Consider the following 22,745-nt stretch of genomic DNA (forward strand, 5'->3'; position numbering starts at 1 on the left):
TTATTAGAAAGCAGATTAGGCTCTGTCTCTGTTGCTGTCCTCATAAAGCAAAAATACTCAGATGTAAAGAAGAAAAGCCCATCATGGTGCAAGTCTGCAATGCCCAGCTCTAGGGACTCTGAGGCAGAAGGATTGCCTGAACTTTGTAGTGAAACTCTGTCCCAAAACAGCCAAGAGAAGAAGAGAATGTGAACTTGTTCAGATCTCTGGCATGCACACACAGCTGGGAGAATTCTAGTCTATATCCACAAGTTTAAGTGCAAGGTTGTTCAGTGTCAAGTATAGCTTCCCTGTGTCTAATACAAGAGATACACTGGAACTGAGAGGTTCAGTGGAGGCTCAGTAAGCAGACTGAATCCTGGCCATGTATTTGGTGTAATACTGTGCACTCTAATGAGTGTTCATTGTCAAACGTCTGGTTCATACATGTCACAGACTTTATCACAGAGGCTCATACTCATTAAAATAAAAAAAAGGTTTAGTTTTGGAAAGTATCCCAAGAATATCCCTTCTTTTTTAACTCAAGGTATGTTCTTAAGATAGTTTTATTGCTTTTTAATTATGTAAATATGTGTGGTATGGGCTTGTGTAGAGGGACAGAGGCATTGGATCCCCTGGGAACTGGAGTTGCAGGTGGTTGTGAGCCACCTGATGGTGCTGGGGACCAAACTTGGGTCCTTTAGAGGTACAGTGAAAACTGTTAATTCTCTTCTCAGGGTATCTTTCCTGAATTATTAGTTACTGTGCTTTCAGTCATTCCAGGGCTCAGTTTTGAGTCTTCGTATTCTGAACGATGATGTAGAGGAGGCACTGAAGAAGGAAAGGAAGAGAAGAATCCTTGGGCCTGGTTCCCAGTCCTCGCCTTAGGACCTGAGCACTGTCAGTTGATACCTTACAGTGGAGCCTCATCCTAGGATCTGAGCACCGTCAGTTCAGCGGGGCTAGATTCCTGTGCGCCTCCACAGTTGATACCTTACAGTGGAGCCTCATCCTCGGACCTGAGCCTGATGATTCCTCTGAGATTTCTTTTATTGGAGGTGGGGTGGGGTGGCAGGATCTCACTGTGTAGTCCTGACTGGCCTTGTCGACCAGACTGGCCTTAAGCGTACAAAGCTCCACCTCTCTCTGCCTCCCAAGTACTGAGATTAAAGGCATGAACCACCATTCCCAGCCTTAAGATTATTTATTTTAATCAGAACATTCTACTAACCATTCTGTCACTAAGGGCAGAGAATTTGGGGGCTCTCTCTGCCTACTTTAAGAACAATCTTTGGCCACTCAGTGTCTAAACAGCAGCAGAACGTGATTTAGAAGATACTAAGATAAGAGCACTTGTTTAGCCTATGTAAGCCCTGCATTCGGTCCTCAGTACCAGAAAGAAAACAGAAAAATATTTAGAAAATGATGGACAAGGACCATGTCTGACAGGAGTAAGATGCAAAATAAATACTAATTACCAAGATGATTGTCACATTAACTATGCTATTTTGAGAGATAGTATTCTCTACTCACCTTAGAAAGTTCTGATTTTGGTCTTTTTTAATTTCTCGGGGTTTTTTGTTTGTTTGTTTTCTTTTCTTTTCTTTTGAGACAGGATTTTACTACATAGCCTAAGCTGGCCTTCTTGACCTCACTGTATAACCCAGGCTCGACTTGAACTTGAGATTCTCCTGTTTCCGCTTCCCAAATCCTGGGTTTACAATACCTGGGTCATGTTTTTATACACTAACCTAATTGCAGAAAGTTTGAATTATTCCATTCACTGTTAAACCTCACTACTCCTAGATAGGAAAATACTTGAAAATAAGACTTTTACACTGGAAGACCAGTTTTAGCCCAGGTTGTCTTTAGGCTTGTGATCCTCTGGCCTCAGCCTCCTGAGTGCTAGAGTTACTGTAGGCACCATCATGCTCAGCTTGAGAAACCTTTTAGGTTTTCAATCAAATTTTGCCTGTTGGTAACCTAATTCTCCATTAGACGCTTTATTCTCAAAGGCTTTTTGGCGTTCTTTATTCTTGACTGAAAAGAATGTTTTCATCCTTTAGGCTTTTTTCTCACATCTTTTCTACATCCTGTAGACTGTAAAAGGTTAACCCTTCGTTGGCACTGCGTTCAGCTTGTGCCCTTTCTGCCCATAGCAGCAACTCAGCTAAATGAATGAGAGTGAAGGAAACGACTCTCACAAGTATCTCCCACTGAAAAGGGTTTGAGAGCATTTAAAAATCCCTCTCTCACTTGAGTAAACCTTCTTTCATCATATTTTTAAAAGCTGTTATCCTTCTTGAGAGAACAAGGGGCATTGTGCAAAGTGTTATTGTAAATTCTTTCCTACTTACATTATTGATTTGAGTAATGACTAATGGAAGGAAGTGCATGTACATGGGTATGGGTGTCATTTGCTATTTTGTTAATGGAGTTTGCTGTCTGGAATAATTATACATAGCCAGTGTCTCCTTAAAAATTGAATCTTTTGTTTCAGTTTATAGAACATAAAACCCTAAATCCTATTGTTTAAAAAAAAATCTAGTTCCAAATAGTAGCAGAGAAGCATGGTAACATTGCTACTTTACCACTGACTACCCATTGTCATAAAAGGTAGACTACTAAAACTAGCTTATCACTAGATATATCAAAAGAAACTACATATTCAATATGTATTATAAAAATTAGTGTTAGAGAGCAATTCTATTTTTCCCCATTTTCTTCTGTAATTTTTTTTTTTTACTTCATTACATACCCTCTGGGCTCAAATAGAGATTTGTTGATTTATTTTTAAAATTTAGACATTTGAAAAAAGTCATCAGATTTTTATATTTATGTTTCTGTTGATGCAGCCAACAGCCCACAAATATTATACAAGCACTTTCGCACTCAGCCACACCCAACCATCTTCTGTATTTGTACAGCATTTATTAACATGAAGTCTCCTTGTCTGAGGCTATGATGCATGTAGTGTGTTTGCTCTCTGGGTTTTGTTTTTACACAGGCTCTTGCTACGCTGCCCCTGCTGGCCTCAAATTCCTGGTTCAAAAGATCCCCCTGCCTCAAGTGCTGAGACTATAGACATGTGCTACCACTCCTGTCTTTGCCTACATTACTTTTATGCACTTACTTTAGATTTTTCATTTTTTACAAAGCATCATTGAAAGGCTCTGAGTTAAGAGGCTGACTTATATTAATTAGCAGTAAGATTCTGAATGAGTCACTTAATTCCCAGTGCTTGTCCCTCAGTTATAGTGAGATCATCCTTTATGCCAGGTGAGACCTTAGTATGAAACATTTCCTACCTCTGTTGTAAGTGGTCTGGATGGAGTGAATGAGACTGGGCTTTTGGAAACACATTCATTAGGGACCACAGGAAGAGAACCAATTCGTGTTCACTATATGTTCAGGTTGGAACTGCTCATTTAGTTCTAGTTTTCTCTGGTTTTGTACCAAGTGTTTCCCCAAGTTCTCAGCAGTAAATATTGCCTTAAGGGTTTAAGAGAATAATGTTCAAGCTACAAGGAGTGCATTAAGTCTTTTGTCTCTGGACTTTTTTAGTATTACTTTAGTATCCATTGAAACTCCAGGGTGCCAAACCACAGATTAGCAAACCCATGTACCCACTCTCTTTAATTTGAAATAAGATATCCACAGACATCCTGTATTTAAATATGCATTACAATCAGTGTAGCTGATAGGATATAGCACCTATGTCTTAATAGGGGAATGACCTATCTGATCCACAACCTTTAATTTCATATAATTTAAAACTTTTATTGAAAAAATGTACTTTCTATTTCAGTATATCTTGCTTTGTGTTACTGTTTTTCTATTTATTTACTATTATTTTTAATGACAGGCTATCCTTGAACTCTATATAGTATCCAAGAAGGACTTGGAACTCCTGGTCCTCCTGCCTCCTCCACTCTAAGAGTGCTGAGATAATAGGCATGCACCTCCATCCCTAGTGTCTGAGACTTTCTAAGAAAAGGATAGTCATTTTGAGAGAAAGCTTTCCTTTACACCTTTAAGAACCACAGAGTAGGCTTAGGAACCTCACAGAGAGCTGACAAGATGACTCATCAGGTAGACACTGGCTGCCAAGCCTGATGACCTGAGCTTGATCCCACATGATGGAAGGAGAGAATGGACTCCCAAAGGTTGTTTCTGACCTCCATATACACACTATGGTACGCACATGCCCACCAGCCACCACCACCCCATAGACAAATAAAAGTAATAACTACAAAGAGTCTCCTTTGTGCTATTTGTTACTTTATTTAATTTTTGGTTGTGTGTATTTTGTTCATTTTCAAACTTGGAGTAAGCAAAGAAGAAAAAATGAAATTGGTATCTCTTAACATCCAAACATTTTAATGTTATTTGTATGTTCTTCTCACACAACATTATGTCAAATATGTTTGATTTTTTTTTTTTTTTTTTTTTTTTGGTTTTTACGAGACAGGGTTTCTCTGTATTGTTTTGGAGGCTGTCGGTCCAGCCTGGCCTGGAACTCACAGAGATCCGCCTGTCTCTGCCTCCCGAGTGCTGGGATTAAAGGCATGCGCCACCACCGCCCGGCTTCTGGTCTTTTTTTTAAAGAAAGATCAACTGAAAATGATAGCTACACAGACCTCACCAAACATATTACCACCCAATTAGCCAGATTTCCGAAAGTGTGAAGGCTTGATAGTATTGAGGACAGGAGAGATTCAGTCCCCTTCTGCCAGCATCTCTCCTCTTAGTTAAGAACAGTTCACTGCTGATCTTTAGTCTTAGTTGGTTGAATCTATACGCTACAGAAGTCAGTTTTCTCCTTTTGGATGAGTTTGATTTTTATTTTGTTTTTATTTATATACAGCATTTATATTGTATACAAGGGCTGAAAATTACTCCTGTGAAAACTTTTACTCATAGCACCTCATGTAAGATTAATTGATAGTCATTTCAGTGAAAATGTTTAGAAGCTGGCAGCCAAGAATATGTATGAGTCTGTCTTACTGGCTCTATTGGTGTATAAACAAACTTTTAAATGTCCACTTGTGTCCTTTGAAGGTATTTTCAATCCCCACTCTCCCCAATACCTTCCACTGTTGCTGAGTAACAGTAGCACTAAAGAAATGATGGTCAGTTTTTTTCAAAGTGCTGCTTCTCTTAGAAAAATGCTTAGTAATGACAGACACGCCCTCCAATCCAGTGGCCATTTTGTACTGTAGCTCTGGAGAAACAAGTGGGAATCCTCACAGAAACAAGTCTGCATCAAACATGGACCAAAGACAGTCAAGTTTTCACTGAAAACTGGAGACCTTGAAACTATGATGTCTGTGAGTAGCTTAGTAGGATTATGTTTTATGGGCCTATTAATATATTTAACTTCTGCAATTAGGTTTTGTCTCTGTGGATGTTATGGAACAATTAAATGCTTTGATTTTGGGCTTTTGGAGTAAGTGTTATTTTAGAAGGTACTCTAAAAAATGCAAGCTCTGGCAAATGTTCCCTGTTTTATAATTTTAATCTTACAGGAAACTAGCCTATGATTTTCCAATTGCTTTAAGAGTGGAAAGGCAGTGAAGAGTTCATTTTAGATTCTACTTTATAAGTCTTTACTGTGTTAAAAACAAGCAAATGAATACTGGTTTCTATAGCAAAAGAAAGTTATTTTCCATTGTACAGTTTGTTGATCTTGACTTGGGTTTTGATTCTTTAAATAAAGTCTTCATTTAGAATTTGAGAAGGTGGTTGCATAATGTGGTAATAATAGTCTTCCTCCTCAGTTCATTTTATGTATTCTGAAGTTAGCCTGGCAGAAATAAGGAAGTCATGGCAAATGAGGGTATTTATCATTTTCATTGTTAACAACCTGCCCCAGATGAATCCCCATTCTGTGTTAATTGTGTTTAGACCTATGGCTTGTCTGCTTTTTAAGAAAGGTCCTTGTCACGTTGCCTCAGCTGGTGTCAAGCCCTGGGTTCAAATCATCCTCCCACCTCAGTTACTGACTCTCTGGGAACTGCAGGCCTGTGCTATTGTGCCATGACTTTACAGCTGTGTGATCAGTTACATTCAAAGGTAAATAGTTTCCCATCAAATCCATTTAATTTTCAGTGCCTGTTCCTTAAAAGTCTTACTTTGAAATCAGGATCTGTTTTAGAGGTATTGTTGGCATGATATAAACTTCTGAAAATATGTAACTGACTTACTTTGTACCACATATGAATTAATATACATTTGAAAAAGGTAATGTGGTAACTTCAGTATGGGAATAGAAACCCCTGCTGGGCGTCTGAACCAGGACAGCACAGATCTGTGTAGGTGGGAAGTCTGCATAACAGTTCCTTCCTAAGCACTGCAGGTTCGGGTCTCCACGCCAGTGCTTTGTTCCTTGCGCTGCAGTAGCAGCAACTAGTGTGATGCTTTCCTGTTACTTTTGTGTTTGATACAGCCTGGCAAGCCCTAGTAACTAACATCTGACAACAGTTAGCATTTTGCCAGACCCAACAGTGTGGTTTAAATATAGTACTGATACTTTAAATAGAAACATATTTGAGAAATTAAATGATTGGTTTTGGTATGGAAAACGGCACAAGATGCTTTTGTTCATTTGCTGAAGTCGCACTTAATTGGATACTGATACCCTCTTTATCAGTAGTGCTTATGCTGAGTACATTTTTTCAAGCAAGTTTGCATTAATATATTCTTTTACATGTATAACTATATGTGTAGCTCAAATAATTCAGGGTTATCAAGACTAGACATCTAGTACCAGAAGTGGATATGCACATTTATATTTTCCTACCTATACTTAAAATGTGTGAACTACCTGTTCCCCTACCCTTGCCAGTGATATATATTACCAGATTTTTTGTTGTTTTTATATTTATATGAAAGTTTCACCTGCATGTGTATCTGTGCTCCATGCATGTCCAGTGCCCATAGAAATCCAAAGGTTACTTATAAACTACCCTGTAGGTGCTTTGAACTCTGCTAGAGCAACAAGTGCTCTTAACCCCACTGAGCTAGCTCTCCATTCCCCATTTTCCATACTTGTGTCCCACGTGGGTCTCCCACTTTATTTGTATTCTAAAACCTTGAATCTATATATTCAGTAGGCTAACTCCGAATGATTAGGATTTAAGACTGTAATTCACATAGCCTATCGTCAGGCATCCCCTCATCTCCTCCCCAGCCCTTGGATTTTCTAGTTAGGACCTCCCTGTGGAGCCTAATCTAACCTTGAAGTCCAGATCTTCCTACCTGTATCTCATGAGTGCTGGAAATGCACTCATGCACTAATATGTGTAGTTTACTTCTAACTTGGTCCTCTGATTGTTACTTTGCCACCATTGTATATTTCAGTAAACAGCACCATCAAATTGTTGAAACCAGAGATGCACATACCATTCATGTTTCTCTATTGCTAGTCACCTTCAGTCATAGCCAACCATGACCTCTCCTGAACCTCCTGTTCTGTTTTGTAATCCCAAATGTTGGGATTACAGGCGTGGGCCACTATTGAATTTATTCTGATTTTAACAATTACTAAATGCTCCCATAAATGTATTCTGTAGTGTACTTCACCCAATGGTAGGAGGCAGGCTAAGTGATGACACAAGGAATTGAAGTGTTATGAGAACTCCTGAAAGAAATAAATAGAATATTATCCCTAATATAGAAAGGCCTCCACAGTATAGTAAGTAATGAAAGCCAGGTGCATAAAAATAAAATACATTTCCATTTTGTATAAACATTTCAAAAGCTTTCCGTGCATGCATAAATGCGTACTACATTTTGAGGAAAGGTTTTCCCAAGCTAAAGAATGTTTATTCCTTTTTGAAAGAAAAGGGCTAAGTGCTAAGGGTTGGCTAAACAAAGTTACATCTCATTTTATATCTTTCAGGTAAATTTTTAATTTAAAAATAACAAAACAGTAAAAAAAAATCTGTGAGGATAAGCAAATGAGCTTGGTTTCCTTTTATAGGTAAAAATAAGTTGCTTTTTTGTTATATACCCATAGAAAGAAGTTAACAGTGGAAAAGTACCAGAGTTACTGAACTGTCTGATGTACAGTAAGATATAAGAAACATTTGGCTAGTGCTAAATGAATAAATGGCTGCTGATTTTTTTACAGCAATGTCATTAGCAGTCAGTCATGATTCCAAGACAGAACTGTAGGATACTGATGTAAAATTTGGCATTGTAACACAGTGGGCTGTTACTGAGCTGTAAGACAGAGGGGACAGTCCCATTGGCCATTTACCTAATGAAGTGATCTCTGGGCTTATAACATGGCATCCAAACTGTGAGCTGTAACTCAAGGGAACATTACAAATCTTTTGACAACAATAAAATTTTCTGAATGCTTTATGACCAAAAATTGACTAAAAATCAAATGACTCCAAAGTATTTCTATCAGGGTTTGCTCATGCTATATCATGAAGCTTCATCACAGCCTTGTTTCTGGTTTTTAATTTTCCAAGACAGGGATTCTCTGTGAAATAGCTCTGACTGTCCTGAAACTTGCTCTGTAGACAAGGGTGGCCTCGAACTTATAGAGATTCACCTGCCTCTGCCTCCTCCCAAGCACTGGGATTGAAGGAAGGTGCCATTACACCTGGCTAACAGCCTCGTTTGTGAACACTCAGCGTGTGTACTTTGTACTGCACATGCCATCGCCCCACACAGTGCCAACACTGCCTGAAACACCTCCATTGAGCTTTTTGTTATTACATGTTATGAATTACAGGTTTGTTTTTTTTTACAAAGATTTCTGCTCCTATGGAAATGTATTGCTTTAATTATTGGGGGCAGGAGCTCTGAATGTTTTCTTATAATCATTTGTCATGAAAAGTGTCAATGTATTTTTGGATTGTGCTGTTTGATTTTTAAAAATTGTTGTTTGGGTTGCTGATTAGGGTTTATTTTTTTTAAATAATAGTAAATGAATTTGACTTGATATTAGGACAGAATTACCAAGTTTTTCTTAAATGACCTGCTATCCATATTTCTGCCACTTTGTACTATATATTTATGTGAAGCAGTGTCCTCAGTATTGATGATAGCAAAATCAAAATATTAATCAACTCAGAAAAATATTGAGATGCTGTAGGTGTCCTGGAGTATCAACCGTTCAGCCATGATTTCATTCTGTATAAGCGAGACCTTCTATCTCATTCGTGTACATATTTACTTCATTTTTATTAAATGGCGAAATTATGTTGAGTAAAAATTTGTTTAAAATAAATCTAACTTATTCTCAGCAAAGTATTTGATTTACTTATCTCTTTTAAGTACCTAATAGTGTATAAACTTGATCAAGTGAGACTGGGACACAAGTGGAATAAGTTTTGTTTGGTTGTTGTTTTGGTTTTTCGAGACAGGGTTTCTTTGTCCTGGAACTGCTCTGTAGACCAGGCTGTCCTTGAACTCACAGAGATCCACCTGCCTCTGCCTCCCAAGCACTGGGATTAAAGGCGTGCGCCGCTGCCATCACCACCCAATGGAAAAAGTTTTAATAAGCCCTGACCAATCAGCACAGTGGTGGAGGATTGGTTCCAAGAAGTCTTCTATCCTGCCTGTGGATAACAAACTCAACAGATGCTCACATCCCTTATATAAAATGAGATCCTATTTGTGTGTACCTTGTGCACATCCTCCAATGTATTTTATGCCTGATCTAGATACTTAGGTACCAAATATAATATAATGCTGTATGGTTGTTCTGTATTGCTTATAGAATAATGACAAGAAAAAAAGTCCAACAATGTTGCCAACAGATACCCATTTTTGTTTTCCATTCTACCATTGTTGTTTCAGTCCACAAGAGTGAAAGCTATGGCTATAAAGAGCTGAGTGCATTGATATGGATTGTGTTTCTCATTTCAGTAGCTAAGACAAATCACCAGGAAGAGCCATTTGTGAAGGAGGCAAGGGTTACTTATATACATGTCTTTCCTAGTTTACACCTGTGGCCCAGTTAGTCAGATACACATGTCTTATCTTGATACTTCAACAGGAGTCTTCTGATACGGAATAGTTTTATTAGGAAACCAGAATTTACCTTAAATTATATGAAATTCAAATAGTCCTTTAGCTCAGCAAGAACTCTTGCAGGTCTTAACGTTGAAGTTAAATGAGGACATGACACCATTTTGTTAAGAAATTCACCTTCTTGCTGGCAGTGGTAGTGCATCCCTGTAATCCTAGCACTTAGAAAACTGAAATAGAGTAGCACTTCAAATATAAGGTCATCTACATAGATAGACATTGTTCTAGATATAGGGCTTATGCCCCATTTCTGTCCTTGGCAGGTTTTTGGATATGGCATGCTGTTAGATCCATGATGGGAATCTTGTATTGCAAGACTAATGATATGGAAATACCATTATAATGAGGCAAAAGACCATTATCAGTTCCTCTCAGCCATGTTGGTTTCAGCCAGTTTTGTGGACCCTTCAGTAATACAGCACTTCAGTTGTACCAGCCTCCAACCAATTGGGAGTGGTTTAATGGGTAGTTTGGGTTTTACAGAGATATTGGGGGAGCTCCGGTGGCGTAATCGGTTAGCGCACGGTACTTATACAGAGATGTTGGGATAAGACCGAATGTCTCAATGTGGAGCACAAGGGTGGAGGATAGCATAAAGTACCCTAAGGATAAGACCTGAATGAGCTTGAACTTTGTTCAGCAAAAAAATTGGGGTTTCTTGTCTTTTTATTTTTTCTTACAAAAATATGCTTCGGCCACCAAAAAAAAAAAAATAATAATCTTAGCACAACCCAAAACTCGTGGCTGGTTTTTACTTAGCAGAATTCTTTCTGGTGCTCTGCTGTGTGTTTCTGTCGGCTAGCATTTACAGGAACAGTGAACCACAGGATTTCCTGAGGAGAAGCACTCCCACATGCTGGGTCTAAGCTTTCTCATATTCCTTTTGGCAGCACAGATTCTCTCCAAGACTTCAGAATTAGACTTTGAGTCCAGTGTTAATGCTTTCTCCTCAAAAAACAACCAAAACATTTGTGATGCTGTTTTGATTGAACCCAGGGAAACAGTTATGATAGAGCAAACCATTGCCCTGCTCCACACTTGCTTTCCAAAGTCACCATCAATGTGTAATAATGCTCATTATATGAAAAATAGATCTCTCCATAGACTTAATTGGTTCTTAGACCTCATGGCCCAAGACCTCTAAATAATAATGGTTAGGACAGTTGCTGTGGGAACTCTAGCTTGTCTTAAAGGAAAGAAATGCATTTTATATTGAATGACACAGTTTGATGCTGACAGTTTTCACCCTTTTCGTGCTTAATATAGATCACCAGTAAGAGTTTATATTCTACATTAAGGGTAAACTATCTCTTGTCAAATTTTGTCATGTCTTTGCTCCAAGTACTAGAAAAGACTGCTAAAATACTCCTTGTTTTTCAATTAATATCTATCTAAAGCTGACCTTTCTTTATATATTTTATTCAGTAGATTGCAAAACATAAGGGGAAAAAAATCTACCAACAAAACACAGTGCATTACATTGAATGCAGAAACAGATAAAAGATGTCCTCATTGACTGGAGAGATGGCTATGTGGTTCAGAACAGGTTTGTCTTCCAGAGAGCCCACATTTAACTCCCAATACAATGTCTGGAACACCACTTCTACATGACCCAACGTCCTCTTCTGGCCTTCATGGGCACTGCACACATAAAATAAAAAGAATAAACCTGATTTTATATTTAAATACATTGCTTACATTATTACTCCTACTGTTTATTGCTATTTTTAAGTAAAACAAATACTGTAATTTTTTAGTTCTAATTTCTGATATGATAAATGCCAATAAACAGCTTTATAAACAGAAGACAGTCTTTGGGTTCTTCAGTTTTTAAAGTATAAAGGTTCTATTGTTTGAGGAGGGGGTAAGTTGTTTGTTTAGGGTTTTTTGAAATGGTCTCATGTAGTCTAGGCTAGCATCAAACTTGCTGTGTTGCTAAGGCTAGCCTTGAACTCATGATTCTCTAGCCTCTTGTAATGCTAGGATTCCAAGCTTGTGCCAGTGTTTGGCTTCAAAGGGTCTTAACTTTGAGATCTACTGATGAGGATGTGACTTCCTGAGAGCTATCAAATAATACCAAGATTATTTAGCAGTTTAAGAGAAAACAAATAGCATGTTAGTCCCAAACATTTTTAAAGAACTAATGTAGGGATGGAAAGACGGCTCGGTGGTTAAAGAGTCCTTACTTCTCTCTTGTATATGATGTGGGTTTGGTTCCCAGCACCCAGGTAAGTGGTCCATAATCACCTGTAACTTCATTTCCAGGGAACCCAGTGTCCTTTCTGGTGGCTGTGGGCTTCTGTACTCAGGTGCCACATATAAGCTCACACAAGCACACACTTATCCACATAAATTAAAAATACATCTTTTTAAAAAATTAATGTAAAATTTCACTAAACATTTCTTCTGTGTTCTTAAAACATGTTTATGTGTCTTGGTCAGATCATCTCGGTAATGTTCAGTTAAACCAAAAAAAAAAAGTTTGTCTTTAATTGTGTGTTGTTGCTTAAATTTTAAATTCTTTTGGCTCAAAATAAATTAAAATACATCTTTTTTAAAAAATTAATGTAAAATTTCACTAAACATTTCTTCTGTGTTCTTAAAACATGTTTATGTGTCTTGGTCAGATCATCTCAGTAATGTTCAGTTAAACCAAAAAAAAAAGTTTGTCTTCAATTGTGTGTTGTTGCTTAAATTTTAAATTCTTTTGGCTCAAAAGTAAATAGGTAAAAGTAACACTGCAATTCAGAATGCTGTTATAAAAATCAGAGCTTTGGTGTTCATGCAGGGTCTGGGTTTGTATGTGTGGGGAAGTGGTACCATTTGCACTGCCAATCACAAGTAGAAAACTGCCAAAATGAATATATATAATAGGAAACCTTAGAAATTTCATTTTTAGATGTGTCTCTATCTCCCCACCCTCCAAACCTCCTCTCAGAAGAGTGCCTGGTCCCACTGGAGGCTACAGCTGCAATAGAAGGCAGTAAATTGAGGTTGTTGGGTCCGATTCTCCCCACCTTAATTTTTGTAATGGCTGCTATACAAAGAATGGTTCCCCTTGTCGGGCATTGGTGGCACACGCATTTAATCCCAGCACTTGGGAGGCAGAGGCAGGCAGATCTCTGTGCGTTCGAGGTCAGCCTGGTCTACAGAGCGAGTTCCAGGACAGCCTCCAAGACAATACAGAGAAATCCTGTCTCAAGAAATAATAAAAAAAAAGGTTCCCCCTTTTAAATTATCAGAGAACTATCAAAATGATTACATTCTGTACTATAAAGATGGTAGGAATCCCGGATTTCATTGTGTATAGTTTTATTGGGTTGTACCATACCCGTGATTTATGTGTTAGCTGTTTCTGATAGCTCTCACTCTGCTGTAGTGGGTTTGATTCTTCTAACAGAGACCATATGGCCTGCAAAACTAGACTAACTTCACTTTGATCCATCCTATTTATTATTCTTCCCCCTAGGAGTTCCTGTGAAGAAAGGGTTCTAAAAACAAGTTTTGGGTTTTGTTTTTTGTTTTTGTTTTTTTAGTATGTAAACCTTTCAGAAGATCTAGCCAAACAAATGAACTAACTAGTGTTCTTTTGCCACCCCTAAGGCAGAGCCAGATAGGATTCAAGGTTCAACTTGAAAATACAGATTGAGTAACCCGAGGCATTATTTCAATACACATTGTAGGTGATTTTAAAATGAATCATTTAGAAGCTGGAGAAAGAATTTAGTTGTTAAAGTGTTTACCTAATGAAAAACCCTGGATTCTGTCCCCAGCACACAAACTACCAGGAACAGCGGGAGGGTCAAAAGACCAAAGTCTTTCTTGCCTATATAGCAAGTCCAGGCCAGTTCAGGCTCCGGGAGACCCTGTCTCTAAAATCAGCACATGGTACAAAGCCAGTTAACAATTTGAAGCTGAGCGTGATGGCCTGAGCTCATAATCCTAGCACTAGGGAGGCCAAGGCAAGAGGATCATGAGTTCTGGGTCTGCCAGCTAGTGCTATAATAGAAAGCCCATATCTCAAAGAAAATTAGCCATATGTGCTATTAGAAACTTAAAAATTGAATAAGGAGATAAGAAACATTTTTTCCTTATGCTGTTTAAAGTATGATTCTTAAAAGTGAAATTGAAAGGAAGGCATTTGTCTACTATTCCTGGTCCTTACATTGAATTCCATCAAATAGGTAACTCAAGGGTATTGTCTCTTGTTTCTGTAACATTCTCATATATTCCTGTAGTCATCTATTTTCTCTGAATAAAGCTGTAAGTAAGCTTCTTTGGTGTTTTCATTTAGACTAGTGGTTCTCAATCTTCCTATTGTTGAAACCCTTTAATACAGTTCCTCATATTGTGGTGACCCCAACCGTAACATTATTTTCATTACTACTTCATAACTGTAATTTTGGTACTGTTACGAATTATAATGTAAATACCTGTGTTTTCTGATGGTCTTAGGTCTTTCACAAGGGTTGTTCGACACAAAGGCATCACAACCCACAAGTTGAGAACCATTCATTTAGACAGCTAAGGGAGTTTACTGTAATATTTCATAGTGTTGGCTTTGTAGTCAAATTTTTTATTCAGTACCATCTCTCTGGCTGAGTGAATCCCTTGTCATCTAGATAAGGGAATAACACTAACAATGATATAGTGAGATGCCCTTTAGAACTTGTAGAGAGATGGTACAAGTCAAATATACTTAGGTTCTGTCACAAAGTTAGCTGTGTCAAAGTTGTCTGTACCAAACACTTAGGCCCAAGTCACTTGTGCCCAACCCAAGCAAAAATGTTCCCTGGAGTCCCTTTGTATGCCTGATGTATACGTGACAGTAATAGACACTGTCACAGAGGATTTCCCCCAAACTAAAATTTTCTGGTTATGCCAGTTCTATGCAGACCCTTCACTGGTCACAGCTCCAATGAATAAAACTTAGCCCCTTCCATCAGCCCCTGTAACCAGTGGCTCTTTGAACCTTAAAACCCTTTCTTTGCCCCAGTTCTATAAGTATGTCCACCATGGCACATGAGCACTCCAAATTTCAACTCTCTGAGTGTGTCCACCATGGCACATGTGCACCTCATATTTCAAGTTGCTATTCCTAAATAAACTAGAGTATTCTGGAGAGTCAGTTTCTCTCTTGCATAAATTAGTTTGGCAGCTCTGTTGCTAGTGTGGCTGTCTCTAACTGGTTTTCTAACAGATTTTGATGTTCTTGATTTTTTTGTTTGTTTTTATTTTGGTTTTCCAAGGTGGGTTTTCTCTGTAGCTTTGGAGCCAATCCTGGAACTTGCTCAGGCTGGTCTTGAACTCCCAAAGATCTGCCTATCTCTGCCTCCCGAGTGCTGAAATTAAAGACGAGTGTCACCACCACCCAACCTCTTGTTTGTTTTTTAAAATTTGAGTATTTCATTGAAGAGAATCAGACATTAAAAATTGTTTATTTTGTGTGTATAGGTGTTTTATATGGTTTTACATGTCTGGTGCCTGTGGAGGTCAGAAGAGAGTATCAGATCCCCAAGACTTGGAGTTAGTTATGGACAGTTTTAAACTGCCATGGTTATTGCTTGGAACCAAACCTGAGTCCTCTGCAAGAACATAAGTGCTCTTAACTGCTGACCCATCTCTCTACACCGTCAAAGTCTGTGTGTGTGTGTGTGTGTGTGTGTGTGTGTGTGTGTGTGTGTGTGTGTGTGTGTGTGTGTGTGTGTGCTCTCACACTGGGTTGTTAGCCACCATATATGGGTTCTGGAAACCAAACTTAGGTCCTCTGAAAAAAACAGTAAGTAGTCTTAACCACTGCACTGAGTCACCTCTTTAGTCCCTCAAGTTTTTTAACTTTTAAACGTTTTGCCCAATTGTTACTTTAGAAAGGTTAAAATTAATCTATGCTAACGATCCAAGGTAAGTTTCTCAATAAATTTTCATCTAATAGTAACAGTATGTTTGTTTTTAGTGGAATTGGGATGACTTTATGTTGTGTGACAAAACTTTCCTGGGGAGATGCTACACACATCTACTTACCCCATAGGGATCCCACGACAGACAAAGTACACATACCCAAAAGTCCAACTTGGGTATGGATGAGGGGTTACTTACAGAGCAGAAAGACTCAAAGACAGCTGCATCACCAAGGCCCACCACTGCAAGGGTGAGAGCTCACAAAGCTGGGAACCTGGAGCGCACTGCACAGCCTGCTGCAGCTCAGCAGGTTGGAGCTTTCCTTCACAGCTGCCTCAGGTGGTCTAACGCTCTTCCAGATATCTTGGCTGGTGTCCGCTTCTCCCACAGTCTGGTCTTGGTGTCCTTTGCAGCTTTGCTCATCTGGGAGTCGTCTTTACAGCTCAGCTTTATTTGTCTTACAAGAAGTGGCTGCTTCTATTGCTTTCTCTGGCAGGGAGGGCTTAGAGAATTTAGTCAGTTTGGGGGACTTCCTGAAGATATTTTGTGTTTTTTACTTCCCTGCTTAAAAAGCTTCCCTGCAGGGTAGAATGTCTCAGTCTTGGCAGAAACTGTTAGGCAATGCTTGAGCCAGGGCTCTGTTCCTTGACCTATCCCCTTTCCACTTAACTTTCAAAAAGGTATATGCCAGGGACTGTTCTAAGTGCTTTCTGGTTTTGATTTTGTTTTTGAAACACAGTCTCACAATATAGACTGATGGGGAATGTCCTGAATGCTTTAATATATATGTTTCTCTTACTGGTTGATAAATACAACACTGATTGGCCAGTAGCCAGGCAGGAAGTATACGCAGGGCTACTAGACCAGGAGAATTCTGGGGAGAGGACACATAGAGGAGCCGCCAGAGAGATGCCATTTAGCTACCAGGAAGATAGGATGCCGTGCATTCTCCTGTAAGATGAGGCCATGTAGAAATACATAGATTAATAGTTATGGGTTAATAACTAAGAGAGAGCTATCCAGTAAGAAGCCTAAGCCATTATCCAAACAATTTATAATTAATATAAGCCTCAGTCGGGCGGTGGTGGCACACGCCTTTAATCCCAGCACTCGGGAGGCAGAGGCAGGCGGATCTCCGTGAGTTCGAGGCTAGGCTGGACCGACAGCCTCCAAAACAATACAGAGAAACCCTGTCTCGTAAAACCAAAAAATAAATAAATAAATAAAATTAATATAAGCCTCTGTGTTTATTTGGGGCTAAATGATTGTGGGACCATGTGGAATAGAAACCTCTGTCTACAAATGGCGCCCAACATGGGGCAAGAATTTCCATGTAAAACGGAGCTGCTGTGGGCTTGCTAGTCTCACAGTCTCATGCAGACCAAGGTGGAGAGATGCTGGGCTTGAACACAGCATGTCAGATTCCTGCTGTAGTACACAGAGGCTGTGTTTCCAAGCCACACAGCATGCTGCATGGCATATTAAGCTTTTACTCATGCAGACAAAAAGGTTTATGGTCAGTATGCTACAAGCTGCTTTATGGCAGCGTAGACCAGAGTCAAGGCCGTGAGTGCAGTTACCACAACTGGTGTAAACATACCCCAACCAAGTTGGAAAGCCTAACTGTTTGGAACCAGCAGCCAAACTCTGGCTTAAAACTCAAAGAGTTCCACTTGCCTTTGCTTCTCAGTTTCTGGGTGTAAAGGTGCACACACCATGTTGAGACCTCTTTGCATTAATGGAAGTCTCCTGGTTTTAGGTGAGACAGCTGAAGCATCCTGGTTAAATTGCCACAGATTACTTAGTAACAATCAGAGTTAGATTTTGAACCTAAACTTTGCTTCCAGAGTTGAGTTTATTTTTTCATTTGTCTGCTGTGAGACAGAGTTTTAACAAATAGACAGCCTGTCTGCCTCCCTAGTTTTGGGAATGTAGGGCGTTATATCACTCCCATGTCAAGATGTTTGTGTTCTTACCACTGTGATCTCATGCTTATTTTAAGCCAGCCTCTCTCATATCTGCATTATCTAATATGTGAGTGATAGCTTTCCTAAAGTAACTTGAATTGCTTGTAGTGCCAAGCATGGTGGGTAATATGCATATTAGTGCTAAATAAAGTAATAAGTTATATAACATTACACATAAAATTATAATGAATATATTTAATTCTTGGCTTTAAATAATAGCTTTTATTCTAGGTCCTCATAACAGTTATCAATAGCCAGCACTGCCTGTTTGGAATGGCCTACTTAAAGACAACAAAAATTTGGATTAAAAAGTTGCTTAAATCTATTTATAATTTTGAGTTCATTTTTCTTACAAGTGTTCACTCAAAATATGTGTGTCTTTTTAGAGCTTTTCCTTTTTGGGTCTTTTTGTTGCATGTTGGTTGATTTATTGATGTGCAGTGGCATTTTACTATAGCAGATCAGTTTTCACAAGAAAAGCCATTTAAAAAAATGTGACATAAGTCACTACTCATGTATGATTCTGAATTTGATCCTAAAACTTTTGAAATATTAGTGATCTTGAAACTTGCTTCATTTCCTGTTTCTTTCAGAATTCTCCACTTTACCGGTACTTACAGGATTTGGGACACACAGATTTTGAAATATGTTCTTCTTTGCCACCAAAAACAGAAAAATGTTTGCCTACAGAGGGACCTCAAAAACCTTCCACAAGAGTCCTACCAAAAGTAAGAAAGCATGCTCACCTTGCATGGTTTAGCCTTTTGTTCTTTACCTCAGTGATTAGGTAAACTATCTGTTAGGGCCAGATGTGGCTCAGTAGTAACAGTGCATGCCTAGCATGCTCAAGGTCCTGAGTTCAATTCCTTCTCACACTACTAAGACTTTATTTCACTGATAGAATACAACTATCAAAGATAAACTTCAGTCCTTACTGCTATCCTGGAATTTTTTGTAAGTAATTTATATGAGCTGAGCAAATGAAAATGATTTGAGAATTAAAATACTTCTTTAAATATTGAAGTTATCTGAAGAAGACCAAAGGAATATATTAAAACCTCAGTTAGCACTTTGCCAGTGATAGTTCTCTATTAAATGGTTTTTAATTCTTTTTTTCTACACTGGCAACTTGCAAGAGTCGGTTTTCTCCTTCTGCTGTGGGTTCTGGGAACTGAACTCAGGTGGTCGTACTTGGTGGCGAGAGGCCTTACTAGCTGAGCCATCTTACCAGTCAATTTCTGTTGTTGCTTGGGGTTTTTGCTTTAGTGCTGTGGTTTAAACATGGCACTTTTCTATACCAAGCAGGTGTTCATTCTAACACACACACACACACACACACACACACACACACACACACACACACACAGAGCCCTACCGGGTTTTCTGTTTCTTGTAAAATTACATGTAAAAATTGAACAGTTAGGTTCTGTTGTGGGGCATTGTGCCAAGATGTTGATACTGATGTATAAGATCTGGTTCCTGGTCACACTCCAAGTACCCTCAATTCAACAAAACATGAGAAAATCTCCAGAAATGCAGAAGGCCCAAGCCAAGGGGTTGACCATAACATCTGCTTCAATGACCCTGAACAACACACCACATCTGCTTTGACTCAGCTCATTAGGGCTATGCAAGATCAGCAAATGTCTATCCCAACTTCCAGCCCATCTCAAGACTCCCTCTTACAAGTTGTATAGAATTGAGTATTGTGTTTTCAAAACAGGTCAGAAGAGACTAATTCCAGAGGGAAGTCAACATTTAACATCTTGTGTCAAGTTTATCAAGGATGCCTCTCTGACCTTGCATAAAGAAATAATCTATTAATCATGGAGGTAAAGGAACATAGTAATGGAGTCAGTACATCTTCTAATCTTCTTTAAACCTCTTCTTGAGTCATCATTGCCCTAGCTCAGAGGTCCTTAAACTTTTTCCACTCATGATCCCTTTTGCCCAAAGACATTTTTGTGAAACCCTGAGTATCTAGGTATATAACAGGTATACAAATCAGATGTTTTCTGGTAATAAATGATAACAAAATTTACTTTAAAATAGTCATTTATCGGGGAGCTGGAGAGATAACTCAGCGGTTAAGAGCACTGGCTGTTCTTCCAAAGGACCTTGGTTCAATTCCCAGCACCCACATGGCAGCTCACAACTGTCTGTAACTCCTGTTCCAGGGAACCCAACACTCACACAGACATATATGCAAGCATAACATCAATGTACATAAAATACAAATAAATAATTTAAAAATAATAATTATTTATGTGCATATGATTTGACCATGTATTAAAATCAAAAGCAGGTGGGCATGGTGGCACATGCCTTTAATCCTGGCATTGGGAGTCAGAGGCATGTAAGTTTCTGAATCCAGCCTGATCTACACCCTGTATCCCCCCCCCAAAAAAAGCCAATTTATATACTAATGGTTGATTATTTTTGCATGAAGAGGCAAATCTTCACTGAATATTTGATGCTGGAGGATGCAGAACTTATTTATCCTTTCTCAGAATTTGTTGATATTTTGATTCTGTGATTGTCAATGATGATAATGCCTCTTTTAAAAACACACAAATGGTAGGCATGTGGTTAGTGCCATTCAGAAAGTTTAGGGTACCACAAGAAAAACCACATGCAACCAACTCACCTGGGCTCATAGAGGCTCACAGCCTGAACCGACAACCAGACAGCCTGCATGGTACTGACCTAGGCACTCTGCATTATATGTGACAGTTGTGTAGCTTGGTCTTCTTGTGGGACTCCTAACAGTGGGAGCAAGGACTTTTTCTGACTCTTTTACTGGCTTTTGGGACCCTACCATACTGGGTCGCCTTGCCCATCCTCAATACATGGGGAGGTGCTTAGTCTTACTGCAACTTGATATGACATGGTTTGTTGATACTCATGGGAGACCTGCTCTTTGCTAAACAGAAACAGAGGGGGAATGGGTATGGGGGGTGAGAACAGAGGAGGGGAGTGAGGGAGGTGAAACTGTGACTGAGATGTAAAATACATAAATAAACACAATTATTTAAAAAAAAAACAGCAAGAAAGAAAGTCTAGCAAGTCTGTCCTGGTCCCAAGTGAAAAATCATTCAGAGAAGAATGACTGTAAGAAATACCTAAAGTCGAGCCGGGTGGTGGTGGCGCACACCTTTAATCCCAGCACTCGGGAGGCAGAGGCAGGTGGATCTCTGTGAGTTCGAGGCCAGGCTAGACCGACAGCCTCCAAAACAATACAGAGAAACCCTGTCTCGTAAAACCAAAAAAAAAAAAAAAAAAAAGAAGAAAGAAATACCTGAAGTCTTTGTTTTCTGTAATTACCATCATTCTTTAAACATGCATATATCAAAATAGTATAACTTTGGATTATTATAGTCAGATGTTTGGCCTTAAAAATTGCTGGTGACTTTTATAAAGATATCAATGATTTTTCATTTGGATGAGGACTTTACATTGCTGTGAACTATTTGTTCTGTCCTTGCTTCTTTATGAAGTCTTTAACGTAGCAGTTCCATGTATTTTTCTTTGTTCCCATGACTATTCACAGTTCTTGGGACATGGGAATCATTAAGTGATTATATTCTGGGTTCTAAGCCTAGCCTTTAACAGCTGAGCCAATTCTCCACCCCTACTAAGTGATTATAGACTTCATTTACTGGCATGCTCAGGGAATGGAGCTGTTAAAGTAAGTTACATATTTAATTGATTCATTAATAAAACTTTTGGTACATGACAGTTTTTATAAAAGGATTAAAATATCTTTTTGCTTTAGTATTTTATAACAAAATGATATTAATACTGATAATTTGGACCATTACTATAAACATAATTGTCATGTTGATATAGATAGCCTTTAGTATTCCCAAGATAAATGGGCTATTATATTAGGGCAACTTTGACTGTTTTTTTAAAAATCAGATTTACAGGCCTCATTTCAATCCATTGAATTAAACTGTAGTTTAAGGACCCAGGAATGTAATTCAAATACAATTTCTAGGTCATTCTGTTGCACAACTAAAAGTAGAAATAAATGAGGAGGCTGTAATACGCTGACCAGAGTGTATAACGTGACCAAATCTTTTCTCTTTTTCTGACAAAAATTCCAGTTACATTGTTTAGTTTTTCTACATTTTGAGTGTATTTAATTAATAATCCTATACATGTCGTTGATCATCTTTAGCAAGGCATCCTGTTCAAACTGACAGAAACCATCAAGAGCTGGACTTTTTCTACTCAGTTCAGTAAGAAGGATCAATTACTCCACAAGTTGGTGAGTGTTTGTTCACTTTTCTTGGTTTTGTTACTCTCTCCAGGGTCCCTTATAATAGTGAGAACTGAGGGATCAAAATCTGTTTTGCTTTGATTTTGATGTGATTGATCTTTATTAGAAATTCTACACAATAACTGGGAACCTCTGAATGGGGCTTGCTGATATTGTTCATATTTCTTAGAAAAGGTAGCCAGTGTTCTGGTGTTGCTGAGGCCTTGTCTGTTAGACTGCTAACTCACTGCCATCTCTGTCATTGGCTGGTATTGCTCTTAGGAAGGAAGGAAATAAATGCACCGATTGGCACAACCAGTCCAGTCCTGAGGGACCATAAATCACACTTCCCAGAGTCAGTTAGTTCTGATGGCTTTTCTGGTTCCTGTAAAACTCCCTCCCCACCTCTCTGTCTCTTTCTCTCACTGCTGCACTGTGTCTGTTGCTTAGCCCAACCTCTAAAGAGACTTAGTCATCCTTATAACCTACCAGTGTAACATCCGTGCCATATGCCTAGAACATTCGATTTGCTAAGTTCTCTTGATTCTCAGAGATGTGAGCAGGTGTTAGGATTGTCTGCTGGCCTG

General features: G+C 38.8%; 1 protein-coding gene across 12 annotated transcripts in view; it reads left to right on the forward strand.

The window, feature by feature from the left end:
* Vezt (vezatin, adherens junctions transmembrane protein) overlaps positions 1–22,745 on the forward strand; it is a 72,233-nt gene that overhangs the window by 7,025 nt on the left and 42,463 nt on the right. For 10 of the 12 annotated variants that reach the window (XM_040755031.1, XM_040755029.1, XM_040755030.1 and 7 more), the window contains exons 2-3: positions 18,488–18,622; positions 22,078–22,167. In XM_040755031.1, the coding sequence (XP_040610965.1) occupies positions 18,488–18,622; positions 22,078–22,167 (225 nt within the window). Of the gene's footprint in view, positions 1–18,487; positions 18,623–19,617; positions 19,727–22,077; positions 22,168–22,745 lie in introns of those variants that run through there. The other 2 variants (XM_040755028.1, XM_040755035.1) reach the window with 2 other exon arrangements.

This window comes from Mesocricetus auratus, unplaced genomic scaffold (assembly GCF_017639785.1).
Source record: "Mesocricetus auratus isolate SY011 unplaced genomic scaffold, BCM_Maur_2.0 Super-Scaffold_100011, whole genome shotgun sequence".
Taxonomy (NCBI): domain Eukaryota; kingdom Metazoa; phylum Chordata; class Mammalia; order Rodentia; family Cricetidae; genus Mesocricetus; species Mesocricetus auratus.